General features: G+C 35.2%; 1 protein-coding gene across 1 annotated transcript in view; it reads left to right on the top strand.

The window, feature by feature from the left end:
* The window catches only part of TTC29 (tetratricopeptide repeat domain 29), a 126,622-nt gene that overhangs the window by 68,341 nt on the left and 30,843 nt on the right, over positions 1-27,438 (top strand). Inside the window, exons 8-9 of the mRNA XM_072405889.1 lie at positions 15,817-15,908; positions 23,825-23,948. Of these exons, the coding sequence (XP_072261990.1) occupies positions 15,817-15,908; positions 23,825-23,948 (216 nt within the window). The remainder of the gene's footprint in view (positions 1-15,816; positions 15,909-23,824; positions 23,949-27,438) is intronic.

The raw sequence follows: 27,438 nt of genomic DNA, 5'->3' as shown, positions 1-27,438 counted from the left end.
GGAAATGTCTAAATATTTTCAGAGACAAAAAATCCCATAGAAAGACTCTTCGCTTGAGCAGCATAGTGAAATGCTGTTTTAAACATATTGTTAAAAAATGTCATATTTATCAAACCAGTGTTGCCTTTCCAACAGTGAAATCCATATATCAGCAAATAGGATCTCTTTACATGATATTTATAATTTTACTTTCAGGATTTTCAGTTTGATTAGTAGTTTGTTTCATTGACCACACTTTTGTATCCTTTAAGCAGAGTTAACAACAATAAGAGCATCAGATATCTGGTGTGTAATGGCTTTGGACAGATGTGTTCAGTTGGAAAGAAACACAAACAATCTCTTTATGTTTGAGAGCAGCACAATAAACAGTGCAGCAGAAGATGATGTGCTTCACTGTTTGTATACTTTCCTTTTTAGTAGTGAGCACCATGTAAAAATAACATGAATTTATATTTTTATATAAGTTAAATATATAAATAGAGAATACAAATAACATTAAGGTAGAATGGAGTTCTGCTGTATTGTTTGTATTGGTAGCAAAGGATATTTAACTTAGTTTAAAAAATAAAGGGAATCTCCATGTTGAATATAGCCATTCACTATGCTAAAAAAATGATTTAAACTCCTGTAGTAAATCAACTTTAATGTAAGTCACTAGGAGTTCTCTGTTCTTTTTTTGCAAAAATTGACTCTAAAATGTAATCAGATATTAAGGGACTGATTTATTAAAGCTCTCCATAAGTGAAGCTGGTGATCCAGCAAACCTGGAAAGGATTTCTTCAAAGTAATTTGCTATTTCCTAGCAAATGTTTGGAATACTGGACCAGATCTATTCCATGTTTGTTGGATCAATGAGCTTCACTGATGAAAGTGTATTCTCCCCAGTCTTGGAGCTTTAATAAATCAGGCCTGTAGTCATGTATCTGCATACATGCATGCATGTACACTGCATTGTTGACTTTTTCAACAAATTTAAACCAGCAAACATAAAATGAATACAAAGAGCTCTGTTTATAAAACAGGGAATCTGGCATTCCCTCAAACATTAACTCATGCATCTTCCAGGTCTATGTGTTTCAATGGCAGTAATTGATTCCCATCAGGGAATGTTTGAGGGAATGTCAGATTCCCTGTTCTATAAAGCCCAAAGGTAATTTCCACTTTGAATGATTTATTCATCAAAATTATCAGTAGATGTGATAATATATTAATATAATAAAGGAATAAGTACAACTTTGCCCTTTTAGCTGCACTCTCTAGCACAATATACTTCTCGTACACACATTACATAACTTGCCACCAGTGTCTGACAATAATTACAATGAGGTAATTCTTTTAACTGCTCCTCATCCAAGAAATGTCTTCATATACAAAATATAAGAGGGTTTTCTTCCATGATGATGCAATTTTAAATATCCTATACCATTTTATGCGGAATCATTATTATGTGGAAAGTTTCTGTACATACTGTAGTTCTTTTCTGCATAGGACAGCAAAGGTTTTTTGTAATGCTGCTGTGTTTTTTAACAAACACAAAAACAGTATAGTGCAACTTGCATTGCTGGGAATATCAGCCAAAATTTTCCATTAGCCCTGCCCATAAATAAGATTAAATGGTATTTTGAAATTATTAATCAAATTAGTTCCCAATTTTTGATTATTATTTTGGAAAAAATTTTGGTGTTGGGGTGCATTGTATTATATTCCAGACATTATGTTGTGTAAATTTATCATCATTCATTTAGTTTTTGCAGTGAAGTGGATCATACAAAATTGATTGTCTTCAGCAATATTTTTTGAATCATTTTCTAATAGTAATCTCCTTGGTTCCGTTGGGAATCCTCATAAACAGGGTGAGATGGATTCCCAGTTCCATTGACATTATTTACTAATGGAATCTAGTAGTTTAGGTGTTTAGGGCTATTTTAGGCCGTACACGGCAGCATTCTGCCATCAGATTGCTCTTTCAGCCCTTTACTAGTTGTATGTGTTAATAGTCCCTAAAATTAACCCGAATTCTCCCACCATTTACTTCAATGGTATTCGAATTCGGCATTAGATCACCTGAACAGTATCTCACTATTCGATCGAATAGCTGTCAAATCAAATAGCGAAATATTCGACAAACATTAATTCTCATGGCTCCATTTATAAATGCAGCCACGATACTCCTCCTCTCAGAGTGAGTCATGCGGCTTGCGTTTAAGAATGAACGCAGCTAAGGGAAAAATCATAGGAATTTTCCCAAGGTGCCTTCATTCATGAGCAGCCAGCCGTGAGACTCACACTGTGATAGAGAAACTCTATCCAGGAACAAATAGGACAGGACCTGCAAGACCATTTGCTGTTGCTGCCCTGTAGTATGTGTTCCTGGATAGAGTTTCTCTATCCAGCAACACAGGACTCCTGGAGAAACTCTATCGAAGAACACATACAACTAGTAAAGGGCTGCAAGAGCAATCAGGGGAGCGGAGCTGACAGCTCTGCCCCCCTGATTGGTCTTGCAGGTCCCAAAAATTCGGTCTCGCCGGCTGGATTTACAAAGGCCGCTCTCGCCTACATGTTTGGTAAGAGAGAACAGCCCAATTCGGAGACCGAATTTAATAAATTTGCTTGCTCATCCCTAGTCAGAGCTATATTTGGTGATCACTAGGAAAGGCATGGAGACCTTTCATCCAAACTTGCTATGTTCCACCATCACTAGGAAACGCATCAACATATTTGAAACAAACGTTGCTTAACACTGTAGCTTTATTTGATTCATTTTCCTATATAATATAACATATGCCATAAATAAATGCCCGGGCAACGCTGGGTAATCAGCTAGTATATATATATATATATATATATATATATATATATATATATATATACAAAATCAGAAAATAGTAAATGCACTTTCAAGATCAAAATGATAGCAGCTACATTTTTACACCTTCTAAAAGTTGCATTGCAACATTAACTGCTGAGGAAAATAAAATATTTGATTCATACACTGATGTTATTTTAATGTAATAGTGTATAGTCCTTAGCTGTTTCCATAGCTTAAAATATAATTACTATGTTCTTGATCAAAATGGTGCACTCTTCATTTCCATTTAGCGATCTGTGCTCAGATGCATCAAGAGATGAAAATGCAGCTCACTCTCCCACGAGAATGCTAGTTATCATTACTCTTACAATACTGCTCAGGCTGCGTTCATTTCATGGTAATGTGCTGTTTATCACCAGCTTTTGTGACATGCTAAAAGGTCCTGCCACACAGCCAGAGACTTATGGGATGTAAACTCAGAGGTCTCAGCAGTGGTTTTCCTGCTTCACATTACAGTTTTCATCTTCTCTCTTCTTTTGTGCTAAAGCCTACCTCAGGCACTTTCCTTCTAGGGGAATCCAAAGGGAGCAGCTGTTGTGAAAGATTTCATTTCCTCCCATGGTTGTTCATTTCTGCGGCTTCCATTGCCTTCTGCCCTCCCTCCGACATGTCTTTATGCAGATGAACTTTTTTACTGGGACTCACTCATACATCTTATTCATAATAAGAAAGCATATGTTAAAAAGAGCAGCCCAATGAGCTGTGAGATTCCAGTTGTGTGGCTGATAATTCTGCTATATCATTATTTAAAGGTTTTCTTCTTTTAATTTTACCTTCTCCTATACAATGCTGCCTCCACTGAAAACATATTGTGCCTAATTTTATGTGTTTCAGAAAAACAACGGCCAAACTTTAATCTAGTTTAAAGACAAAAGTTTACTTTTGTTTAAGAATAATAAAGCTCACAAGAAAAGCAAACAGTATTCTCAGTTTATCATTCCTGTATATGGCACAACATTTAGATGTTACAGATGTCACCTATTCAATCACTAAACAATAACAATTTTTTTCTGTGAATTTTCTATGAAAATACTAGATGGTATTAACTTTTGCACACACAGATTTTCCAAAATATTTAAATAGAAATGGGTTTGTTCCTTTACCAAATGTGGTCCTAGATCTACAAGGGCAAAGTTAGAGCAATCATGAGCAAAAATATTATCACCTAAGCATGATCCCTCCTCATAATGATTTCTTTCAGCCATATACTGTATGTGCCTTAGCACAATGAGGTACATTCGACGCATACACATTAGTGATATCTATGGAGACCTCAATTATCTATATACTTCACTAATCCTATAAACATCATTGTACATCCTGAGATGGATCTGGCAGAATTAGGTACTAAAGTGAACATCATTAAAATGACAGCTGCTAACACCATTTTTACCTTCGTAAAGCTGAACATTAGACAAATGAAGGTAACTTACATATATCTGATCTGCCTATTAAAGGATTTGATATTCTGTACATATACAACTGTATATGATAATTGTCATTTGTTTTCAACAGTTCTTTCTCTGCGTAGTGATCATATTTTTTGAGGACTTTGAAGGTTGACTAACACTCTTGAAAGAATATTGACAAACAGCTTTTCTTTCCTGATAACTGTTTTTTATTCTCGCATCTTCAAAATGTTTATATACCCTTTAAAATTATTGTATTACTCTAAACAGAAGTCAATATCTTAAAAAAGATCAAAGGCATGGGATGTACTTTAGGTGAAAATGATTACTGAGAATCAAATGCATTACAGAATATAGATTAGTAGAACATTTTAAATGAAAGATGACTGCCCACAATATAATAACTTTTTGAAAGATTCTGTAAGACAGCTTTAATTGAACTAAAAATTGGAACTTTTTATTTTAGAATATTATGTATATATATATTCCTATGTAAGCAATTTACAGTGTAAGCATTCATTTTACATTTTTCTTCCTTCCTTCTTCTTTCCCGTGCAAACTGGACAGCAGGTGTGGCAATCTTCTTCCAGCTTCTTCTTACGCCACCCAATCTCGCACTGCACAGGTGTGAGGTCAAGTGACGTGTCTTCCTGAAAATGTAAAAAAAAACTGCTGATCTCATGGCGCGTGCGTGGGATTGGCACTTTTTTTTTATTTCAGGAAAGCCCCTTCTGCACATGCCCGAGTTGTGAAAAAGAAGCAGCCTGCAGCCTCCTGAGATATGTGACTGATGTATCCCAGGAGGCTGCAGGTTTCCTCTTCAGTTTTTACCATTGTGGTAAAGTAAAGGAGTCCTCCCCCCAAAAAAAACATTTTTTTTTTTTAAATCACACACTTTATTTTACTATATTAAAGAGTTAGCTACCCATTTATATAATATAAATGTGGTGTTACGTCGGCTTTAAATGTATTTTTAATGTAAGTACCTGAACTTGGTGTCAGCCTTTTGCAGTGCCTGTATTTGCAGGGATGAAGTAAAAAAGACAGTAGAAGCCAGTTCCCGTTCTGACAAAAGGCTCAGTAAAACCAGGGCTCAGAAAAAAGTGGACATAATTATGCTGAGAACATTTAGTGGCAGAAAAAAGCACTTTGGGGGAGATTTCTAAATGGATAAATATTGCAGCAAAAGCCGTTTTTTTAGTTTATCTTTATTGGGCTATTCATTTTTTTAATTGCTATGGCTGGAATTATACTTTAAGGGTGGCGGCAAATGTCCTGAAATTGCAGCATGTAGCATATTCTGTTAAACTGGACTGCACACAAATAGTAAAGCTCAGAAAATTGTGCTAGTGTAAATGAATCCAGATAATGGAACTGACACTGTAATACAATTGTTGAAGACAATATTCCTTATCTCTTTGTTTCCTGTGTTCTACCCAACCCATCATTAGGTGAAGTGAGTCTTCAGTCTCCACCTGCATTATCTACAAGGTAGAGTTGGGAGGTGGTGGGTATGCAGCCGAGTGGAGGAACATTAGTTTCTTTACTCAGCTGCTGCCTTTGCAGAGTCTATGGGTGGAGGGATCTGCCTGACAGTCTGTGCAAAGTCCAAACAGCAGGAGGAGGACGTCAGAGGGAGAGTGCAGCACCAGCATGGGACACAAGTAAGTTTATTGGGGCCCAGTACTACCAGGGAAGTTTCCTGTTGGGGGATGGGAGAGTCTATCTGTGGGAGGAGTTTGTATCAGATGAAAATCTGTCACTGGGATGGTTTCTATATTGGGGGAAATCTGTCAACTGGGGGGGGAGGGGTGTCAGTACTGGGAGGGTCTTTACTGGAGGGGAGTGTATCACTGAGATTTGGGAAAATCTGTCTCCAGAGGAGAGTCTTGTCACTTGGGGAGGGCTCTTTACTGTGGGAGAGTCTATTACTTTGGGTGAGTCTATATTGGGGAAATATGTCACCGGACTGAGTTTGTCTTTTGGGGGTTCTGTATTGGGAGGGTCTGTACTGGGGAAGAGTCTGTCACTGTAAATTTGTATAGGTGGAGAAATCTGTCACTTAGAGGGAGTCTGTAGGTGGGTAGAGTCTGTCACCAGGTGGAGGAGTCTGTACTGGGGTTATTGGCAATAATGTGTACTATGTGTAAAGTCAGTCACTGGGGGGCCTGTATTAGAAGGATTCTGTCACTGGGGGGGAATCAGTACTGGTAGGGGCAGTCTGTTACTGAGGGGAGGGTCTGTACTAGGGTGGAGTCTGGTCCTGGGAGGAGCCTGTACTGGAGGGGGTCAGCACCACGTGTCTGAACTGATTCCTGTCAGTGGGGTTTGTCACTGAGGCCTGTCACTGGGTCAGAGTTTGGGCTTTTTCAGACTTCTGGTTGACTGCAGAATTGTACTGCAGGCTACAGTGTGCTCCAAATCGTTCCAGTTACTCATACTGTATGCCACAACAGATAATTGCTATTGATACACTTATATTTAAAATCATATTTTATGTTATAACTTTACCAATCAGCAAAACAAATTGGTAATAATACAACAAAAATAATTATGTAGTTGGCATGACTATGCTCCCTAACAATGTCCCTGCTATACATATGCAGAAACAGACATTGTTTATCCCTGATGGAGAGCACATCTCTTGTTACTTCTGGTGCAGTCGCAGTGAGAGCTCCCACTCACTAAATCACTAAAACATCTTTTATTAGTCAATCACTAGCCATTCACAAAATACAAAGCAAGCTATAATTGGTGAAGCATAGAAGGTGTATATGTCAATCACTGTTGCAAAGATGGAAGTATAGTGGAGCTGTGCTGTTTCTTGAGTTTGGAAAGTGGGGCGGGGGGGTTAAAACTATCTACTGTCTGTTCCTTCATATGCTTAGTGACAGGGACAGTTAATATATGTGTATGCATGGGGGGTGTGTATCATTGGAAATATTTTTTTTTAATTTCGTACTATTACCAATATGTGTTTTAATTGAATTTAACAGTTAAACATACTGTTTTAGTGTTACAAATTACAATGCAAATACTAATAGTAGGTTGCACATCATTTATTATAAAACAATATGCATTTCTCATTTCCTCAATGGGATTCAATCTGTAATGGAACCTGCAGAGCTACTTGGTGCTTGCATGCCATTACATTTAACAAATGCATTTCACCTTACAATTAGATCTAAGCAACGTGTTGCTCAATACTGTCTCGCTGTGAAATTCATCATTAGATTATAACTAATTATTGGGAAAATTTTCAATCATTAGCATTTTCTGGCAAGAAAAAATATAATGAGCAATTCAATTAGAAATAAAATCACAAATTCAAATTGCAGTTATTAAAAAATCTTGCATGAAGTTATTAACACATTTGCCAGCAATTATAAATACAAACAAAATCAAAAGATTTAAGATTCTTATAAAGAGCTAATTGGACATTTAATTACATAAATATCTTCATGTTTTCATAATTTAGCACTTTTTATTGCTGTTTATGTCTAAAAAAACACAGTATGCTTAATATGCATCTATGATATTAATGGTCTCTCGCATTTACATTATTTATGCACACACGTATAATATCAGAGATTCTGCAAAATGATGCCTATATGTTTTAGTCTATATACTTCAACGGCAGAGACTACAGTCTAGTATTCTGTGCTCTCAACCTACTGAAATGATCAGTGCAAAAGGTGCACGTTCCTACTATATGAAAACAACCTAATAATTACATCTCATTGGAGAAATGTAAATATTGTATGATAACTTTAATAAATACATTCATGTACAGAGTGAATGTTTAGAAACATTGACTACACAGTCATAACTTTCTCAGTTGCCTATTCAGTCATTTGGTTTATAAAATTTAATGAATTATAATAAACTATTGCCCACGACCTACAGAGAACAATCACTGTAAGTCTTATTCAGTAGAATTCCCTACAACCGCAGCTACTCTTCAGTAATCACAAGAGATGAGCTCCAGTCCCGCAATAAGCATGCATACTTACCCAATACCCATGTCCAAGTATGTTTCTTTATCTGTCTTTGCTGTAGTTTTCCATGCATCTCTGCCATCCTTGCACTTTCCTGGTGTTCTGTGTGTTAGTTTGTCACTTTAAGTCTCAGACCTATAGAGAAAGAATCACATGAAAAGCCCAGTTCTCCTGTCACAGCCAGCCTCAGCTCCATCCTATGCTTGTCACCGCTCAGCCTTCTGCTCCACAATGGCTTGTTTTGTCAATAACCATTTATTTGTTGATGGAAAAGTAGGAACCATTACATCTGACCTCCCTGTTTCATCAATTATGGATAGATTATTGGATGTGAACATCTGCAGAAGCTCGCTGCTGAACTCACCTCCTGGCTGGGATTAGATAAAGTATTAAACTGTTGTTTATTGTCAGGCCAAAACTCTACTGGGAAGTCAGGGAATTCCAGCTTGCGGAAAGCCCTATCAGCAGGCACCTAACATTGTTTAGTATTGCTACTGTTTCCCTCTAGATCTTGGCCATCTATTATTTACACTTATTACTAGTTGTTATGACATAGTTGATAAAAGCTCTTGGCAGGAATCACATTTCCCGTCTTTGTCACATCTGTCAGTATGAAGGAAAACCTAGATTTTCCTGAGCCTGTCTGGTTTTGGGAAAGTATAGAAGCACTCTACCTCCACAGAAAGATTTTGACTCTCAGTAAATATATGTTCCTCTAAATACTACTTAATATACGAAATCTGTTGTGCACCCAGAGCTGGTTGTAGTGAGGATGGCTTGATAAATTGCTCTAGACAGATTTATGTTTTCAATGCGAGAGATGGTCAGAAAGCAAATAAATAATACATTGAGCTTCCCAGTATTAGTTTTTCTGTGATTTCCCATGTATATTCGGTGTCATTTTCTGGAAATGCATAACAAAACATAGATTTCTACTTCCTTGGGATTATTGTATTTGTTACATTCATATGACACACTTTGTATTTGCTATATGTCTGTGCTGATATTAGAAGCATGTATATACATTTTTTCATAAATGCAGGTTGATAAAAGTAAGTGAGAAAAATTTAAACTGTTGTATTGCAGAAATGTATCTTTTATGACAGTGAGTATTTATTTTATTCTGCTAGCACTTTGAAATGTTATACATTGAGTAAAACCACACTTCCTAGCCACTATATTTACCTTTCAAAAATATGGATATTTATGTTATAGGACAAATACTTTTCCACACAGAGATTACAAACAAGGGGTTCTGTAAAAAAAATAACCATAACGACATATGTCAAATAACGACATTTATGTGTGTAGTGATATTATAGGAATGCTTGGTTTTTGTAAATGAGTTGTCCTTTTTTGTAAATAACAAAAGCATTCCTTGACTTAGATCAAGTTTTTTCAACCAGGGTTCCTCCAGAGGTTGTTAGGGGTTCCTTGAGCAATTAGCAATTTTTGCTTCTTAGGTCAATTTAAGTGACAACATTAATCATTTTTGCTTTCTGTAAGAGTGGCCCACTGGTCAGCAAAGTAAAAGGTATTCTTCCTACTGCCCATCTTGCTAATTTACTGTGAGCAGTGAATATAGTAATAATAGAAAGGGTCCACTGAAGATTTGAAAGTAATTTTAAGGTTTCTACCATGTTAAAAAGGTTAAGAAAGGCTGATGTTTGTAGGCATGTCATCTGTTCTCCAAGTGATATTCTACAATGCCAGTCATGCCCATTAGCATGTCCAAAGGGACCTTCCACTTTTTCAGGTAAAAATATAACCCACACTTTTAACAACATTACTGAAATTAACCACCTGGGCATTACACTGATGTCTAGATTTCTGTTCCAAAAGCGTTACACTGTTTTTCATGAAATTTTGTTTTTTAAATTGTAGACCTGTAACTTACAGAAATATGTCCGAACAGGGTTCTAGTAGATATCATGAATATAAAAAATGTTTGAAACACACAATCATGTAAAAAAAAAAAAATTACTTTTAATAAAATTAAATAAAAGACACAAAAATCAGCTTAAACAAGAATACATAAATAAATGAAAAATACTGAAAATACGATAATTCGGTATACTGTATAGTAATATATTTTTCTAAAACACCTCCCTAGTGTCCGTCACATACCTATAGACAAAACCACATAAATATATTTTCTATTATTTTGTATTGGATTGGGTACAGGACTTTGTATTCAATCCAATACAAAATGACAGTTTGGATTTACGAGTTATGTGCTCTGTAATTATTTGAATTATTTTGTATTCGATTGCATACAGGAGTTTGTATTCAATCCAATACAAAATGTGTTTGAATGACTTTGAATTTGAATTTCCCGCACACGCGCCGACGTCATCGTACGCGCCGACGTACACGCTACGGAGGAAGAAGAAGCCGGCCGGCTTCTTCTTCTGCGCCGGCCGGCTTTTTCCCGGAAAGGGCATCCGATGCTGTAGGACGACGCTTGAGATCAACGCTGGAGGACGACGCTGGATCGCAGTGGGACCAGGTAAGTGATCGATAAACCCAAACTTTTCTCACTGTATTTTCATACAGTGAGAAAAGTTCGGGGTTATCGATAATTGTAATTATTTTAACCCCAAACCAAGGTCGGGGTTATCGCTCAGGTGGTTAATAAACAATGAAGCATTTTTCAGACTGTTGTAGTAAAAAGGATGCTTCCTCCAAGGGCTGCTACTCATTCTTATTGACATCTATGTCCTAATGAAAGCCTATAGTTTGCAATTGGTTGAGTGTGACTAACTCCACAGAAGTATCAGTGCTGTGAAAATGATGATGGTTTATTAGACAATGTACAGTAAGGCTTTGTGTACCTCTGTAAATCATTTTGTGTAATGTAATTCACAAACAAATAAAAAATTAAAATTTCCCTCACTTTACATTTGCTGAGGCAGATCCAGCTACAGAAGAATGTAAAAGCATATCGTAAAGCATATCTAAACTCAAAAACACATATTTTGTATATTGCAGCTTACTAGCCCTTAAATGTGTTGGTTGTGTTTTTAAGTCTTTAAAACATAGAAGGGAAAAAAATACTTGGAGGGCTGATTTCAGTTCAGTTAACAGAAAGTTTCAAGAGCACTAGAATGCAAAATCAGCAGAAATGGTAACAGGTAATAAATGCCATCATCACATCTTAGGACTGGTGAACTGCAATAAATTACAATTTTTTCATGGGTTTATTTCATTCAAATGGTTTCCTTTGTAATAAGAAGCTTTGGACACATAATAACAATTTTTTTTATGAATCAGCTACATGTAAAAGTAATGCATTGGTTTTATGCTTTTCAGTGAGTACAGTAATATTAATGATAATCTTTGTGGTTTCATGAGGAATAGGTCATGCCATAATACCCTCATTAGCTGCTTTGAGGAATTAAGCTGAAATTTTGATCAAGGTAGAGCAGAAGATATGACCTACTTAGTCTATGCATAAGCTTTGATGCACTGGAATACAGCATATAGAGCTGCCGGTTTAAGTGTAGGCAGCAAAGTGCGGTCATTAATAATATGATTATATTATTCAGATCGTTCTGGTATCTTAAGTGAATTAGCATACAGTTCAGCATTAACATGCAGTGTAAAAACCAGGAATAGCCACTAGCAGAACATTTTGTATTATTGTGATGAACTAGAGTAGGCCTTTATGTGGTACAATACCTTATGTGTACATCTCATGGGAACCCTTCTATTCCAGAGATAATTACATTTTATTGTTCATGGGTTATGCGATTAAAATGCCCAGTGGCAAAGAAAATGAAGCTATTGAGCCTTCTAGTAATGGTCATACTACCAGGTACTGGCTAAAATGAAAAAAAAGTCAGTAAATCACAGCTGCAATGTTGTAAAAAAAAGTGTCTGTCAGTAACTTTAAAGATCTGATATTTTTTTCTGTAACTAAAAATATTTTTGACAAAAAAAAATAGTGGTACTCATAGACTTGAGATGAGACGTTTACTGTCTGTGATATTAACAGGCCCAGACAGTCATCATTTTATCCAGAAGATATCTTGTGGGTAAAAAGGGGATGGAGGCTGGTAGGTTGGCCATTTTCTCTACATTACATTTTGTATCTCTATTTTAAACTTTCTGTTTTTACTATTATCTGTACTCTGCCCCTTTTTAAACATTGTGTGTTTTGCCCAATGCTTTGTTAAATAACTTATGTCCAGAGATGAAGCTGAGCTGCATGTTTCTGAAACATTAGCATTCGAAGGAACAATTAGTGCAACAAAGAGATTCAAGAGTTATTGCAAATTCTTGCCTAACAATCAGAAACCTAGGCCCACAGGTCTGGATCCTCCTGGTCACCTTACCTAAAACCATGAACACAACTCTGCTCATCATTTTGCAAGTTCTCTTTAACTGTTATAGTGGTATCTTAAATTTCACAGCAGGAGCACCAGGAAAAAAGGAAGTTTTTAGAATGAGCTGCAATATTACAAATATCCCAGGGGCCATAGAAGATGAAATTCCGGTATTGCGGACATAAACGAGTACAATAAAATCCATAGTTTGGGGGCCACTGTTTTCTGGGTGGGTTGTGGCAACTAGCCTCACTGTGTTCAATTTGGGGGACTTCTGTCTCCAAAATAGACCTCCTCAGAATTTAGCTTTGCTCTTCCTAATGTAAGGTTAATGAACAGAAAAATGATGCATCCTAATAAGGATAGGATTTATTGTGTATCTGAGAACCCAAATGGAGAGATCTTCCTGTCCAATCTCTCAGGTTTTTAGGGGGGTGATTCAACTGACTGGCATCTAGCTAAAACTGTGTAAATATGGTACCCGTGTCTATAAGGTAAGTATAGACATTTGGGCCCAATAGTCATACTAGACCTGGTAAACATGTAGGGAATTAATCTTACTGTTTGGTTAATTTTGAGCCTTGGGTTAAAAGGGAGGTTAAAATATCTAGTGTGACTTATGATCTTGAGTGGCCGACTTATGATCTTGAGTGGTCTGTCTCCAAAAAGGACTAGGCACCAGTACCAGGGATAATATCTGGTTATTCTGGTTATGTGAAAGTATTTCTCTTTCTCCTTTGTAACAGTACACGGAACACTGGGAATTTTAGTACCGGCTAAAATATAGGTGGGAGCAGCAAGAAAGTGCTGGAAAGGGGAGTTTAAAGGATATTATTTTTTAAAAACTAGTATTTTTAGTGGTGCTTTTTCAAAAATAGAACACTTTTGTAATGCTTTTTTTTATTAGTAAGCTGCTTTACTTTGATTTATTAATGGTCAAACAAAACAAAAAAAAAAACATTTTTTTATTTGTTCCCCTTTCTGAAGTGCTAATTTATTGCCAAATTTCACGTTGATATCAGTCTAACTGAGCACAAACAGATTGTGTTTGTTTGCAGTAGAGGCTTTTTGCCTTCCATAGAGATTTTGCCCTCCATAAAAATGTCTGTAATTTCAATACCTTTGTTGTGTGCTTTGTTGAAAATGAATTTCTGCAAAATGTATATAACTAGAGAGATAAATAATGGCTTTTTGAAGCGTTTTACTACTTGTTTAGATTATGTAAATACTTTTATACTTGGTATAAAGATACTTACTTTTAAGTTTTTACAGTGTAGCCACGGATTCACCTTAAGAGGTTATGGAGTACTTTATCTATCAATAAATCACATACAATATAGATGAATAAGGGTTTTTGATCTGCACAACATGGTAAGACATTTATATCCAATTTGGGGGTTATGGTAATGAATGTACACATGCCAAAAGTACATTAGACAAAACTATCTTTGCCTGAGGTTATTTTGCAAACACTGGCTTTTTATGTAGTAGTATTTCCAAAGTAATGTTTAAAACACTGCTGTGGAGTTAAAGCAAATGTTTTAAAATCAAATAACAGTACCATATATAATGCAAACATAAATTTAGGCTTTAAAAGATATGTGAAGTCAGTAGTTTGGGTACCATTAGCTCCCACTCAGGAATAATATTTTAGTAGTCATAATTAAATACCAGACAATACAAAATGCATTTCATCAAATTTTTGGCAGAAGGCGCACAGAAAATCAGTATATTATTTGATATATTCACAGAAATATTCAGTGTCAAATAATATCTGCTATCGCAGTCACCTACCTCTGTCTCCAATTTCTTCCAGAGCTTCAGAGGCTCAGCAGGTTCCCCAGTCCATTTCAGCAGCATATGTCAGAAGTCATTAGCTGGGGATCGCTTTGACTAATGTTCCAGTTGATTGTATGAATCCTACTCTAGAGCTGTAAATGAGGCAGAAGCACTCTTACTGCTCACAAACTGTGAAATAACTGAGTGCATTTAGATTGCCAGAAATCAAAGAAATGTATTTCCAATAAAATCTTATAGGGTTTCTTCTCCAGAGTCAAGCAGGTAGTGGAAATTAATTTGCTAAATTATACTTCTAGTTGAAGCTAACTGAGTACATTTACCAAACTGTGTTTACAAGGCCAGTGTTAATTCTATTAATACTACGTTTACTGCTTGCCAGTTCAGTAAATAAGCCATACACTGCAAATAGACCAATTAACAAACATATAAAGGCTTGTAAAACATGTACATTTTCATTGCTTTTACAGTAAAGATTTCAGTAATGTCACCATAATTATCTTTACTGGTACAAATGTCAGAACTAGTATTTTAAATTTTCAGTTTTTTTTAGATTTTAGATTTTAATCTTATGAAATGCATTTACAAAAAATGTCTCCTGTCTATTAATCAAGAAAAGGAATAATTCCTTTCTCACAAATATCTAACTGACATTGGCAGTCTCATCTGAAAACCTGGGATGAATGAAGATTAGCATATCTTTGCTAATCTGTATCTCATAATACTACTAAACAAAAGTATTTTCTTTGTACATGATTGGATATATAAATTGAACACAGCTACTTCTAAGCAGTTAGAAAAAGAAGCACAAGTTTTGAACATCCCCCCTGGCACTAATCGATCCTTTTATAAAAATTGAAAAACGATGGTACAACTGTCTTTAACACTGTCTGTGTTAACACTTAGTTGATCATGCAAAAAATGGCTTGTGGTGTGTTTTAATACATTATACCATTTTTTTGATTTTACAGAGAGAACCATGCAAATTGCATTTGAGGAATGTAGTAACATAAAAGTTTGTAAGAATAAAACAATGTCAGTTCACATAAAAATAGCATAATAAATGTTAATATATTATTGTTTGTTATTGTTAGGTTGGCTGCAGGCACTTTTAATGTTCTTGGTGACACATGCCCTACAACAAAAGCCACCAGTGGACATGCAATTTTTGTTATTGCATTATCCAGAAGAGAAAGGTTCAATAAAAGAGATTTTGTATAGTGCACACATGTGCTCTAAAAATGTTGTGATGCAAGGCACATGTACATATGTATACATATCTGTTTTTTTTTAAACATCAGTTCAATCGTCCTGAGCAGACATATAATCTTTAAATGTTTGCCACTGCAATAATCTTAAAAAATGTAAGGGTATTATTTCTATCATCATAATATAATATTTTTCTTTTACAGTTTCTAAATACGTATTTGGAAATCTCCAAAGAGCTTGGAGATAATGTTGGCCTTGGAAAAGCTTATGAAGCAATAGCAAAGGCTCTGGAAAGGTAAGTTAGCACTCCAATGTCTTGCTGTCACTGTCAATTCATTCAGCTGTGAAAGACTTCAATTGCTAGATATCTGTCACTTCCCATTTACTGGCTCTTTACATCCTAAGCACTGCCCTTCTCGAATGACCCTTTCAATCTAAATTATTTGAAACAAATACAGTTTAAAAGGGCAGCATGAGACAGCATCAAAGCTTTTTTTATCCTCTGCTCTTACTGTGTTGCTGTACACTTGTAATAAAACACTGATATAAAAGAAAACATTGTGCATGCTATATTCACTATATATAAAATACATACATCAATTAATTAAAGTTTGCTGGAAAAGGTGGCTGCAAAACAAAATTTCCCAAAGAAATCTCAGTTTTTTACACACAGAATAATACAAATTACATTTATTTGCTTTGTTATTCTAAGTAAGAACAAAGTTATTGCCAGATATTATAAAAGTAAGTGAGCTGAAATAGTTAACTACAAAAAAAAACATTTGTTTTATTATTTAGTATAATGAGGTGTTTAGTATATTTATTTATTTATGTTAGTATATATTATATGCAATATAAGGAAAAGTAATCTGCATATTAGTAAAGTGCCTTTATTCTTTTTACAATTAAAACCTCATTGAAACTTTATTTGTCTTGCAAAAATCTTTGTAAGTTGACTTTTTTACATACAAAATGCCACAACAATCTATTGTTGATGGAGGCCAGTGGGCATGGGGACACCCCTATCCACCCCCTGCACCCAAATACAACCGTAATAGCTGGATACGTATATGCCGTTTACCGTTGACTGTCAACAGCTCTATTAGGGCTGCTACCTCTTTTACCCACTGCATATACTCCTGTCCTATGCTCCCCTCCAATGTGTTTTTTTCTTTTCCCTCTTCTTCACTTTTCTACCCCCTAATCTCCTTTAATTGTGTTTTCTCTCTTGGTACTTATTATCTCAACTTTGATTAAAAACATTGGGATTGGTGCCAGGTACATACCGTAGAAAGTAAATTACAGTTTTCTAGCCAAGTTTCTTCATAATGAGGTCTGGTCCTCATTTTCCTTATCATACCTTGTAGCGTCATGATAGCTTTCCCTGTGGTTTAGATCTTCATATATTATCTAGCCTATGATTGGATAATGCAGTCAGGTATCTCACTTCTGACCACTTTCCCTGTTTTAATCAATAAAAAAATTCAGTGAAAATTAAAAACCAACTAGGCTTACTATGGATTATCACACATTTAGAAAATAAAGCTGCAAATGTTGCCTTTTTAACAGAAAAGGTTTTTAACAGACCCCTGCTTAGATTTACCTCTTTACCCATCACATCACTTTGTTCAATTCTGACTGACAATAATGACTGATTGATCAGTGCTTTTTGAGGTCAGATCTGGGGGGAACGAATGCTGTATTATACTGTAAAGTGAGGAGTTGCAGCCAAATGTGGGCTTCTGATTTTGACAAGTTCTTCTCAACCATGATATGGGTGTGCCAATACATAGGAAAATTTCATGATTCAGTGGTCTAATAGAATAATGTTCTCAATTTTAAAAGTATACAGTGCTCATGTTAATTATACACATTCAATATTTACTTACATGAAGAGTATCAAAAACGTAAAAAAAACTTTCTTAAAAATGGTTCTTACTTTAGCAAATAAAGACATGGTGATATTCTAAAATTTTGCAGGAAATAAGATGGCAGTGGCTAGAAGTAATGGGAGGCAGCTGTTCTGCAAAGAAAAGTAGACAGTTGTGGTAAGATGGTTTGGAGAGGCTGGGAGACAGAAGATAATCCCAGAGAATAAGGACTAGGGACTACAGAAATTTTGAATTTACACATAATATAAGGCTCCTCTTTTTTGAACCAAAAAAATTTAAAAAAACAGAGACACTTTACCTATATCAGAGAAACAGATAAAATTAATACTTATCGCTCCAAAAAGAGGAAAAATCTCTTAGCTTTCAGCTAAGCAGTTAATGTTTATATTGTGCATTCTCAGACAACAAGCAAATCATCAGCAGTGGACCTGCCAACACTCTATCACCTTGGTTAGATTTTCAGAACATTATTCTAGAAAATAGGAGAGTATAAGCACATCGGTATTTTCAAAAGCCTGAAAAACAAAAAATGACATGCAATACCAGACTTAAACTTTAAAGTTAGGTTCACTTTAATTCAACATGCATCATTGTAGAAGCATAGAGATGAATCTTTGCAAAATCATAACCAATAGCTCCAAGCTGTCTGGCCTGCAATCAGAGTGTTTTGCAGTAGTTCTGTATTGTGTGTGCCAATATCAGCAGTCTATATCAGGTTTTCCTGATGACCCAAATGCACAGGTAAGACAACCTGGAAAAAGTATACTGGGGGGTCAGGTACATTTGTGTAGGGTTTAACTTTACTGACATCCCTTTCTTCTGCCTATCTGCTAGAATAAACCAAAAACATGCAGTTAGATTACTTGACTTCCTCACAAAAATTGGCCCTAAATTCTGGCAATGACATATGACTATCATAGGGACATTAGATTGTGAGATCTTTAGAGGGACAGTTAGTGACATGACTATGGACTATGGACTAAAGCTTTGCCTAATAGGGTGCCACTTTAATACAAAATAATAGCAAAAATATTTCACATGGAGTGTATTTATTTTAACATTGTCAGCTATTAAAGTAAACCGTCGCATGATAAAAGTACAGTTGGTTCTATTGACAGGGATAATATTATTTTTTCCCTTAAAATAGGCACTTTAAAGTGGGACTAAACCCTCTAAATTGTTTATTCCTCAATCCATAGGTCTCACACAAGTATTCAGGAGTTTATTCAGTTTCAGCAAGTGCAGGGAAGGCTGGGGTTGTCGGGTATATTGGCAACAAAAGCTAAACTGCCCATGCACAGCTCAGCTTTTTAACAATTTCCCACAGTGATCAGACAGGCAGGAGAGATTATTGCAGGAGGGACATCATATGTCCCTTTCTGCAATAATTACCTGCCTGATTTAGCATGTTTAAAAGTAGAATTTCATTTCCCCTTTAATATTAAACTAAATTGTTTGGTTAAGATTTGGTTTTAGAAGTTGCTATAAATAGTTATCTTTTAGGGCTAAAGTGAAGTTGTTTTATATGATTAGGTTAAAGAGATTAAGGCCTACATCTTTAGACTAGGATAGTGGTAAATCTGCATACACACGTTCAATAGTTGTCATTGGAAAGAATCTTTCACAATCCTTAGATTAGCAGGGGTTTACTGATTGATGGTATAACAAATTTTATTTACAATGGATTTCATATTTTATACCAAGTGCCATTCAGCATATCTAAAGTAAGATGAATATAATTGTTGTTTTATGATTAAATTATTTATTGCATATCAAAAGATTTCCCATACACTATTGATTAACTAATCATCAACACAGCGGATGAAACAACGGTTTCAGAAACAATGGTCTTCCAATAATTCTCCACACTGAGTTGACTGTTTATGGATGAATTATTGTACAATAGGGATGACTTCTGTGTACAGATCTCACCCTAGTATATTGAAGAACATGCTTTTTATATGGAAGGTGGAGAGAATGATAAAGTGAAAAAAGGGGGGTAGCTACATATGCATATTTGCCCCTTAAAACATTTACATACTGGATATGTGCACACTATGTGGTCTATAAAATCATGCACAATCATTTGGGATTTTTTTTCAAGTTGTTTTTAATCTTTATAGAATCAAAGTAAAATATTTTTCTTTTTAATTTATTTCACATTTAAATTAATATTAAAAGCAAAATAGTATCATATTGAACATTTTCTATTATTTTTCTTTCCCCTTCTATTATAGAGGTAGCATTTGACTACCATATTCTGAAACACCTTTCGTAAAGGTATCCTCATGCATAAATCAGTTGTTTTAAAACATTTTAACACATCAGGCATTCTTTGTTTTAATAATCTAAACAGCTTTTGTGTATTTACGAAGCTAAAATAGGTCTACCTGGTACAATTTTTTTTCCATTCCAATCAGTTTATCAAAGGGCACCTGAAAGCCTTTTCATTCAACCTTCAATGTCTAAAAATATGTTAGATTGACAGCACTGTACAGTGGATAACCTCCTGCTGATTTGTGCTATAGAGGGAAGATAATATAAAGACAGATACTATACACACACATGGGAATCTTATGCGCATACCACTAACATTAATATAACATATAAGTGTTACCTCATTGACTGGCCATACAAAATGAATTATCATTTATATGCTTCTTAAAATAATATCTGAAAAGTTAGAGCTAGACATAAAGTCCAGCATCCACTTCACCTTAAGCATATAAACTACACTTGGTTGTGGATTTAATCTCCATCCTAGTGTACTTGAGCTGCACATATTAGGGCTAGCTGTCATATATTTATTATTATTTTTACTATTAATAAACAGGATTTATATAGCGCCAACATATTACGTAGTGCTGTACATGAAATAAGTGTAGCAAATGACAGACAGTGACACTAGAGGAGAAGAGGACCTTGCCCCGAGGAGCCTTCAATATTTGACATGGTTTGATATTATTACTGTTACTATATTATTTTAAATATTTTTCGAAAGGTATTTCAATATTGTATTACAGTGTACTACTTACATGTATAATCAGTATTTGCAGATGTCCATGTACCTTAATAAAGGCAGGAGAGATTAAATGCATTGGTTAGAGTTAATTGTCTGAATCTCAGTTTGCTACAGTCAATTAAAGTGTGTGTCTTTGTGACAATTTTATTTGCTGCTAGTCACTGTAATATTTGTGGTTTAGGGGGTTACAGTTAATGGTTAGATATTATAAATAAGTGTTGGTATATAAGTTAGTGTTATGATTGATGAATGGTTAACATTAGAAATACATTAATGTGTTATAATGCTTTAATGGTAGATTGTTCATTTTAAAGGTTATTGTTGAGCCAAGAGTCAATTTACAGAGTAAGATTAAGGGTGGCATTTTAGTGTTAGGAACGAGGTAAGGTGGTAGTGGTAATTGTGGGAGGGGGTTGAGGTAAAGGTAAATTAGGAAAGGATGATAGCCTCTCCAATGTACAAAAGTGCAGGGTGTATTGTGCCTTTTTTTAAGTAATTCTCCAATAATATAGGTGTCCACTCTCCTGGAAATAAACATAATTATTCCACCTATGCAATTGATTAGTCTTGACTATCTGTCCTAAAATCAATTACCCTGAAATTAATTGGATGCACTATTTCAGAGAATTATGTCAGCATGGTTGTACACTGTTGTACTTACCTTAAAATTGAACTTGGTGTCTTTAGAAATACTGCCTGAAATTAGAAGAAATCTATTTATTTTTATACATTTCCCTTCTCACTGATTCCATTTACCTTAATACTTTCATCTGTAACCTCCAAACTTTGAGCACCATCAAGAATCCCCTTTGTGGTAGTTTCATCCCTGCTCTATTTGATTTCTCCATTCTGAGTAAATGATTAAGTTTTCATGCATTGGCTCAACCAAAACCTATGTTCAGTCAACCACATCCTTTATTGATTACTTCTACAGCAAACAGTAGGCCAAGTGTGATATACATAATTGGACAGTTGTCAGGGGATATGGGTGTTTAATGTCCCGTTTGCCCATCTGGAAACTGAAATCACCTTGGTAGACAAATATCCCTAAGCTTTTTCGTTCTTTTCCTTTAGACCACAGAGTCCTGCTCCTCAGAATATATGTTTTTAACTCTCTGAGGTCTGGTTGAATGAATTTGGTGATTATACCCATAATATGCTCCCCAGGCTGCACCTGTGCACTGCATTCGGAGAATTGGGAGAAAAGGAATTAATATTTGTCTAACATCACAGGCTTCTCCTTTATCCTCAGAAAATCCTTTGCTTTTCTTACGTGAGATTGTGTTTGATTTTGTACTACATATGATGTTCCAGTGTTTTATTTGGACAAAGAAATAAGACAGATAGATAACAGGTAGCTTAGATTACTTGTAATATTTGTAGTGATCTAAGCACTAGTTGAATCATTAGTAATATAAATATTATTTAATAATATGAAAACTATTGTGTTCTGATAACTGTATGTAGTAGTTACTTTTTATTATTATATTTATTTATTTCCTATTTCACTTGATTGTATTTCAGTTTGCTTCACATTAATTATGTTGGGGATTAGAACAAACATTAAAGCAGGCAGGGGTGCCTAAGACATTAAAGGCAGGGTAATACCGGTATATATAATAAAAAGAACAACAGTAGCAGCTGTTGCAAGCCTCCAGGCCAACAGGGCACTAAGGCTTGGGAGTTGGTAGTGCCAGACATGTGGGATACATGCCTCACATTTGTTGCTTGGCACGCTAGGCCCCATGGCTGTGACCACTCACCATTATTTTTTCAAAAATTGGGTTATATAATTAAAAAGGTTAAAAACAGTAACTAGTCAGTGCTCAGGTGAACATTTGCTTATATTGCATAACAAGATGCTTATATTGCATAGCAAAGAATGATATATTACCTGATCTGCTTATATACATGTAAAGGTGTCTACATCCTGACTTCCTATGTGTGCCTGTAATAAACAATTAGATTATCATTTCAGTGAGAACATTCTGCAAGACTTCTGTGTGTGGTAGCTAGGGACTATATATTTGTTAATGCTGTATATATATATATATATATATATATATATATATATATATATATATATATATATATATATATATATATATATATATATATATATATATATAAATGTGTGTATATATAATAATAATATATATATATATAATAATATATATATACAATAATATGTATGGACAGTCCTGATATTAGACAGTGCAGGTATCATCAGTATCATCAGTGCAGGCATCATGTGTAATTGCATGCATTTACTGTCCTTGTGAGCGCAGTGGATAATGCATGTATAGAAAAAGGGATGGAAATAGAGGAGCATTATGCTACTGACAAGGACAATATGCTGCTAAGCAGTGAGTATTACTTAAGTATTTAAAGTGTTGGCACATGTCACCATTTCAATTATTTTCACCTCTCAAGAGCACAATGTGTTTGCCTCCGCTGTCTGTTTCTACTTCTAGTACAAATGTACCATTCAATGCTTAATAGCACAATATTTCTATCACTACTGTCTCAGTAAACACCTTTTACACGTATGCCATCAACTTAATACAATGTTACTCTCTTGACCCTACTGTAATTCCCACTGTTTAGCGATATGACCTTGTATATTTTGTCTGTCACAATGTCCAATTGATGCATCATAGGCACTGCTCAGCAGTACATTGTCTTCATCACTGCTGCCTATCAACAATTTATGTGTGTGCTATCCACTGCACAGTCACTGGACAACAGTGCATATACAGAGCGAAGCATATACAGGACAGAGATTACAGACCAAGCAAGGGTAAAAACTGTAGTTATGAAGCAGCAGGTTGCCACAGGTCAAGTGAAATGCTGGCCTTACACTGGTTGATAGGTGCATGAACAGGTAAATAATTGATTTATCACAAATACTGATTGTTTTCCTGATTGCTACTGGTTGACCTTCCCCATTTATAGACTCAGTTGGGAAAGGGAGGTTGTGGCATAGATCAGGCAAAGAGTGGGAATTCTCAATTAAAGTTCAATCTGTATATCGCTCAGTCATCCATTTTCTAATAGATTTGCCTTAGATGTAATGCTTATATGGGTTTTAACATTGAATCTGTTGAAATATTTATCAATGTATGGCCACCAAAAATGCTGCTATTGTAGTCAAGTATGTCCTGAGTGCTGATTAGAGTTGATCACTTAGGTTACTGAAATCTGTAATTTATCCTCTGCAGTAAAATACTATGAAAAAAGTCTTTTTCTGAATACAAGACCTTAATTTTGCCAACATTATTGGATTTTTTTTTTCAGCCAAGGAAAAATAGTGGAAAGCATCAAATACTTGGAAAACTTCATAGAGGTCGCCAAAAGTAGCAATTTATGTCAAAGCTTTGTAGAGACATGTATTTGCCTTGGAGACATTTTCAATGCAAGAGTAAGTATTGATTCTTTCAGTGGTGGATCACGATGAATAATTACCATTTTGTGATATTTATAGTGAAACTCTAGCCCCATGAAAAAAGTCTACATATATATTGCAATTGTTTTAGCATCCCTACATAATATTCTTTACTGATTCTGTCCTGGAACACTTACAACCTTCTTCTATGACCTTGGGGGATTAGTGTAGCAAACCATTCACAAACCATTAGTTTTCCTCACTGGTGACTCATTTACCTAGCACTGGCAGTGGCAATATTTATCTGGAGACTTTATAGAGCTTTGCTAGTGTACAATTGTAAATCTGGTGATAAGTAAATTTAACACATATATACTGGGAAGGAAATTAAAATATTGTTTAGCCTAAAATGTAGGATTTTTAGGATTTTTTTTCTAAATATCACTATATTGATTACTTTGGCATCTCTTGATAAATAAGTGGTAACAAACATTTAAACCTAAAGCTGTTTGACCTTCTAAAGAATTTGTGTTTCTACTCATCCAGTCCTGAGATGTATACAGCTCTTCCCCTCAGCACAATTCTGTTTAAATACATTTAGTGATGTATTGATAATTACAGAACTGTAATTTTTTTTATCTGCCGGAAATTTAACTTTAAAATACTACTTTTAACTAATTGCTTACGATATAAATAGATACTTGAATGTAAACCCCTAAATGTCATTAAAATGTAATTTCGGCTTATACTTTGGTCACCTGTATCTTCCTACTTTTTTTTCACTGTGTCCCCTAACTCCCTGATCCCCCATATGCAGAGCGATGTAGCAGAGAAACATTGAATTATACACATACCAATATTTACTTATCTGCTCTGGCAGCCACACACCAGTCTCTTTCCAATCCAGGAAAAAAAGTTAAAGCCCAATTAAACCTCAAATTAAACAAGAAAAATTCTAATAGTGAAATTATTAATAAGTGAATGCAAACAATAGTGCAAAATAGTAAACCGAATACCTGTTTTATGGTCTAATGTGCTTTACACTACACTACATCTCATTTCCCTTGAATAAGGCCGATGGGAGCATTAATCCTATGACCATGTGACAATCAAATTAAAGAAGAACAGTAAATGCCAGATTGCATTTCCCACCATCCCAATGTTACCACGTGTCTGCATAAAAAGGGGTAAGACTTGTAGTCACGGGAAAGCAGTGGTGAGCAATTATAAGATTTCAGTCTGATAACAGGAAACATTAGGGCATGATAAGTCTTGTAGCTGTACACAACCACATAATGGGTTTTTGAACTTGTAAAGTTTTGTTAAGAGTAACACTTATAATTTATACTAATCAATGTGATTGTTTAGAGAAATTGTTTTCTTTGAATGTGGGTCTAGTGCGGTTTTAATGCATGTTTGAGGAGTAGCTGACAAACCAAAAGATAAAACTGCACTCCTAAAAACAGAATTTTGAGTAGAAGCAGACCATCCTTATAGCAATAGGGAAATAGATACAACCCAACACCTAACTGCAAAGAAAAAGATTTTAGTGTATTTTTTCTCCTAGTTAGTTTTTAATGTGTCTGTTATTTATAGCAGGCACAACTGACATTGCATGCTTTTTGACAACTCCAGCTTGTATGTGTATTTTGCAAGTTATCTACTTGCTGAAGGTAGAGCAGTGTGTGCAACTGCCTGCCATTTGTGCTGTAGAAGTGGTAATGTTGGTGACTCCTTTGTGTCATTTAAATCCCTGTAGGAAAGAACAGCTTTGAAATAGTGCACACACTGCTTTCCTGTTGGTTTAAATGGAAGAGTCACTCTTTGCGGTCTGCTGCTTGACAGCTGGTTAGAGTGTGCTAATTGCCAGTTATGATTATGGCAAGATTAGTCCGTGCTCATGGCATTCTGCTTGCTACAGTTTCCAGCCAGGGAAGATTTCAGGATCATGATCCCAGACTGACTTTTGACACAGTATGGGGGCGGACCTGTGATGTTTAAACCCAAGTGAAAGCAGAAGCAGCGAAAGTTTGTGACATATGGTGTGTGATATGGCTCTTTAAAGGAGCTAAGCTATTTCACCAATTCTCGCTGTTCTCAAGTCCATTAAGATGACCATTGGGGAAAAAAAATCTTTTGATACAAAGAGATAAAAAGGAAAATCTCATTAAGTTAGTCATGGCTGGAATGTCTAGATTATTATAGATTCAGTATATATGAGCAGCACCCTGCAGATAGACTGAGTTTGACAGACCCTTAATACTCCCTGCATCTCACCTGCTATTAAAGATACATTGAGGTTTCCAAGAGCTGTAATAGGATAATTAGTCATTCCGGAATTCATTATCAACTACAGTTCATTTTAACTGATAAACAGCATATAAATGCATAAATAAAAATAAACAAAAAGGCATTAAAAGAACATAAATACAGCAGAAAAGTGTATAATATATTGCTTATGTGCATAATACATTATAATATAAAATATTTTGTAGAGAATAGACATCCAATGACATCCAGTCTAAACTTGTGTCAGTTTGGTTTAAGGACAGAGCAAGACACACAACATCCCTCCACTATCACCAGTTAAGGAGAACAAAAATTAAATGACCATTTTAACATGTTTATTTGTGTATGTGTTTAGTTTTTATACTAATGTATGTTTTGATTTTTTGTATTGATAATGTATAGTAATGACAGTTTAAGAGCAACAAACAATTGGAACCATAACTCATTGGGCCTGATTTATTAAAGCTCTCCAAGGCTGGAGAAGATATACGTTAATCAGTGAAGCTCGGTGATCCAGCAAACCTGGAATAGATCTGGTCCAGGATTGAAAACATTTGCAAATTTCTTTAAGAAATCCATCTCCAGCTTTGGAGAGCTTTAATAATTCAGGCCCATAGCGTCAAATAGGAATTAAGCACCTTAGAGTGGGTAGGTAATACATTATTTTTAGATAGCTGCTGTGTAATTTGTGTATTAAGGCAGGTTTAAAGAGTGCACACCATTAAGGGCGCTATCACAAGTATTTAATTAGATTCAGTTTTTTCCACTATAACCTAACAAAAAATATGAAAATCATTGCATGTTTCACAATAAAGTTGCTGCATTGTGTTCAGATTTACACCTAACTACAATGACAAAACTGGGCCTTTGTGCTTTATGTTTCATGCATATAACTACTGACAGCTTCAGTTCTCTTTGTGTCCTTCTATCTCTTGCTATGTTACTAGATCTTTCAAGGGGAATCAGGGCTTATTCTTTATAGCGTTCAGCAATATGAAAACAAAGCTTTTAAATATATGTATCCATAAGTAATTTATTCTGCTAGGAGATAAAAGATGAGCTACATACCCATTTGTTTCTGCAGTACAAAAGCAAACAGTGTACTCCTCACAATGGGGTGATTTACCAAAGCAGTAAAAGCTGTTCATTTAGCAAAGTAGACCATTTACATAGTTTGCTTAGTGAATGATGTGAAGTTTTTCTGACTTCAACCATCCACAGATATGCAATAGAAAAT

Source organism: Pyxicephalus adspersus, chromosome 3 (assembly GCF_032062135.1).
Source record: "Pyxicephalus adspersus chromosome 3, UCB_Pads_2.0, whole genome shotgun sequence".
NCBI lineage: Eukaryota > Metazoa > Chordata > Amphibia > Anura > Pyxicephalidae > Pyxicephalus > Pyxicephalus adspersus.
This window is presented reverse-complemented; position numbering and strand designations above follow the sequence as displayed.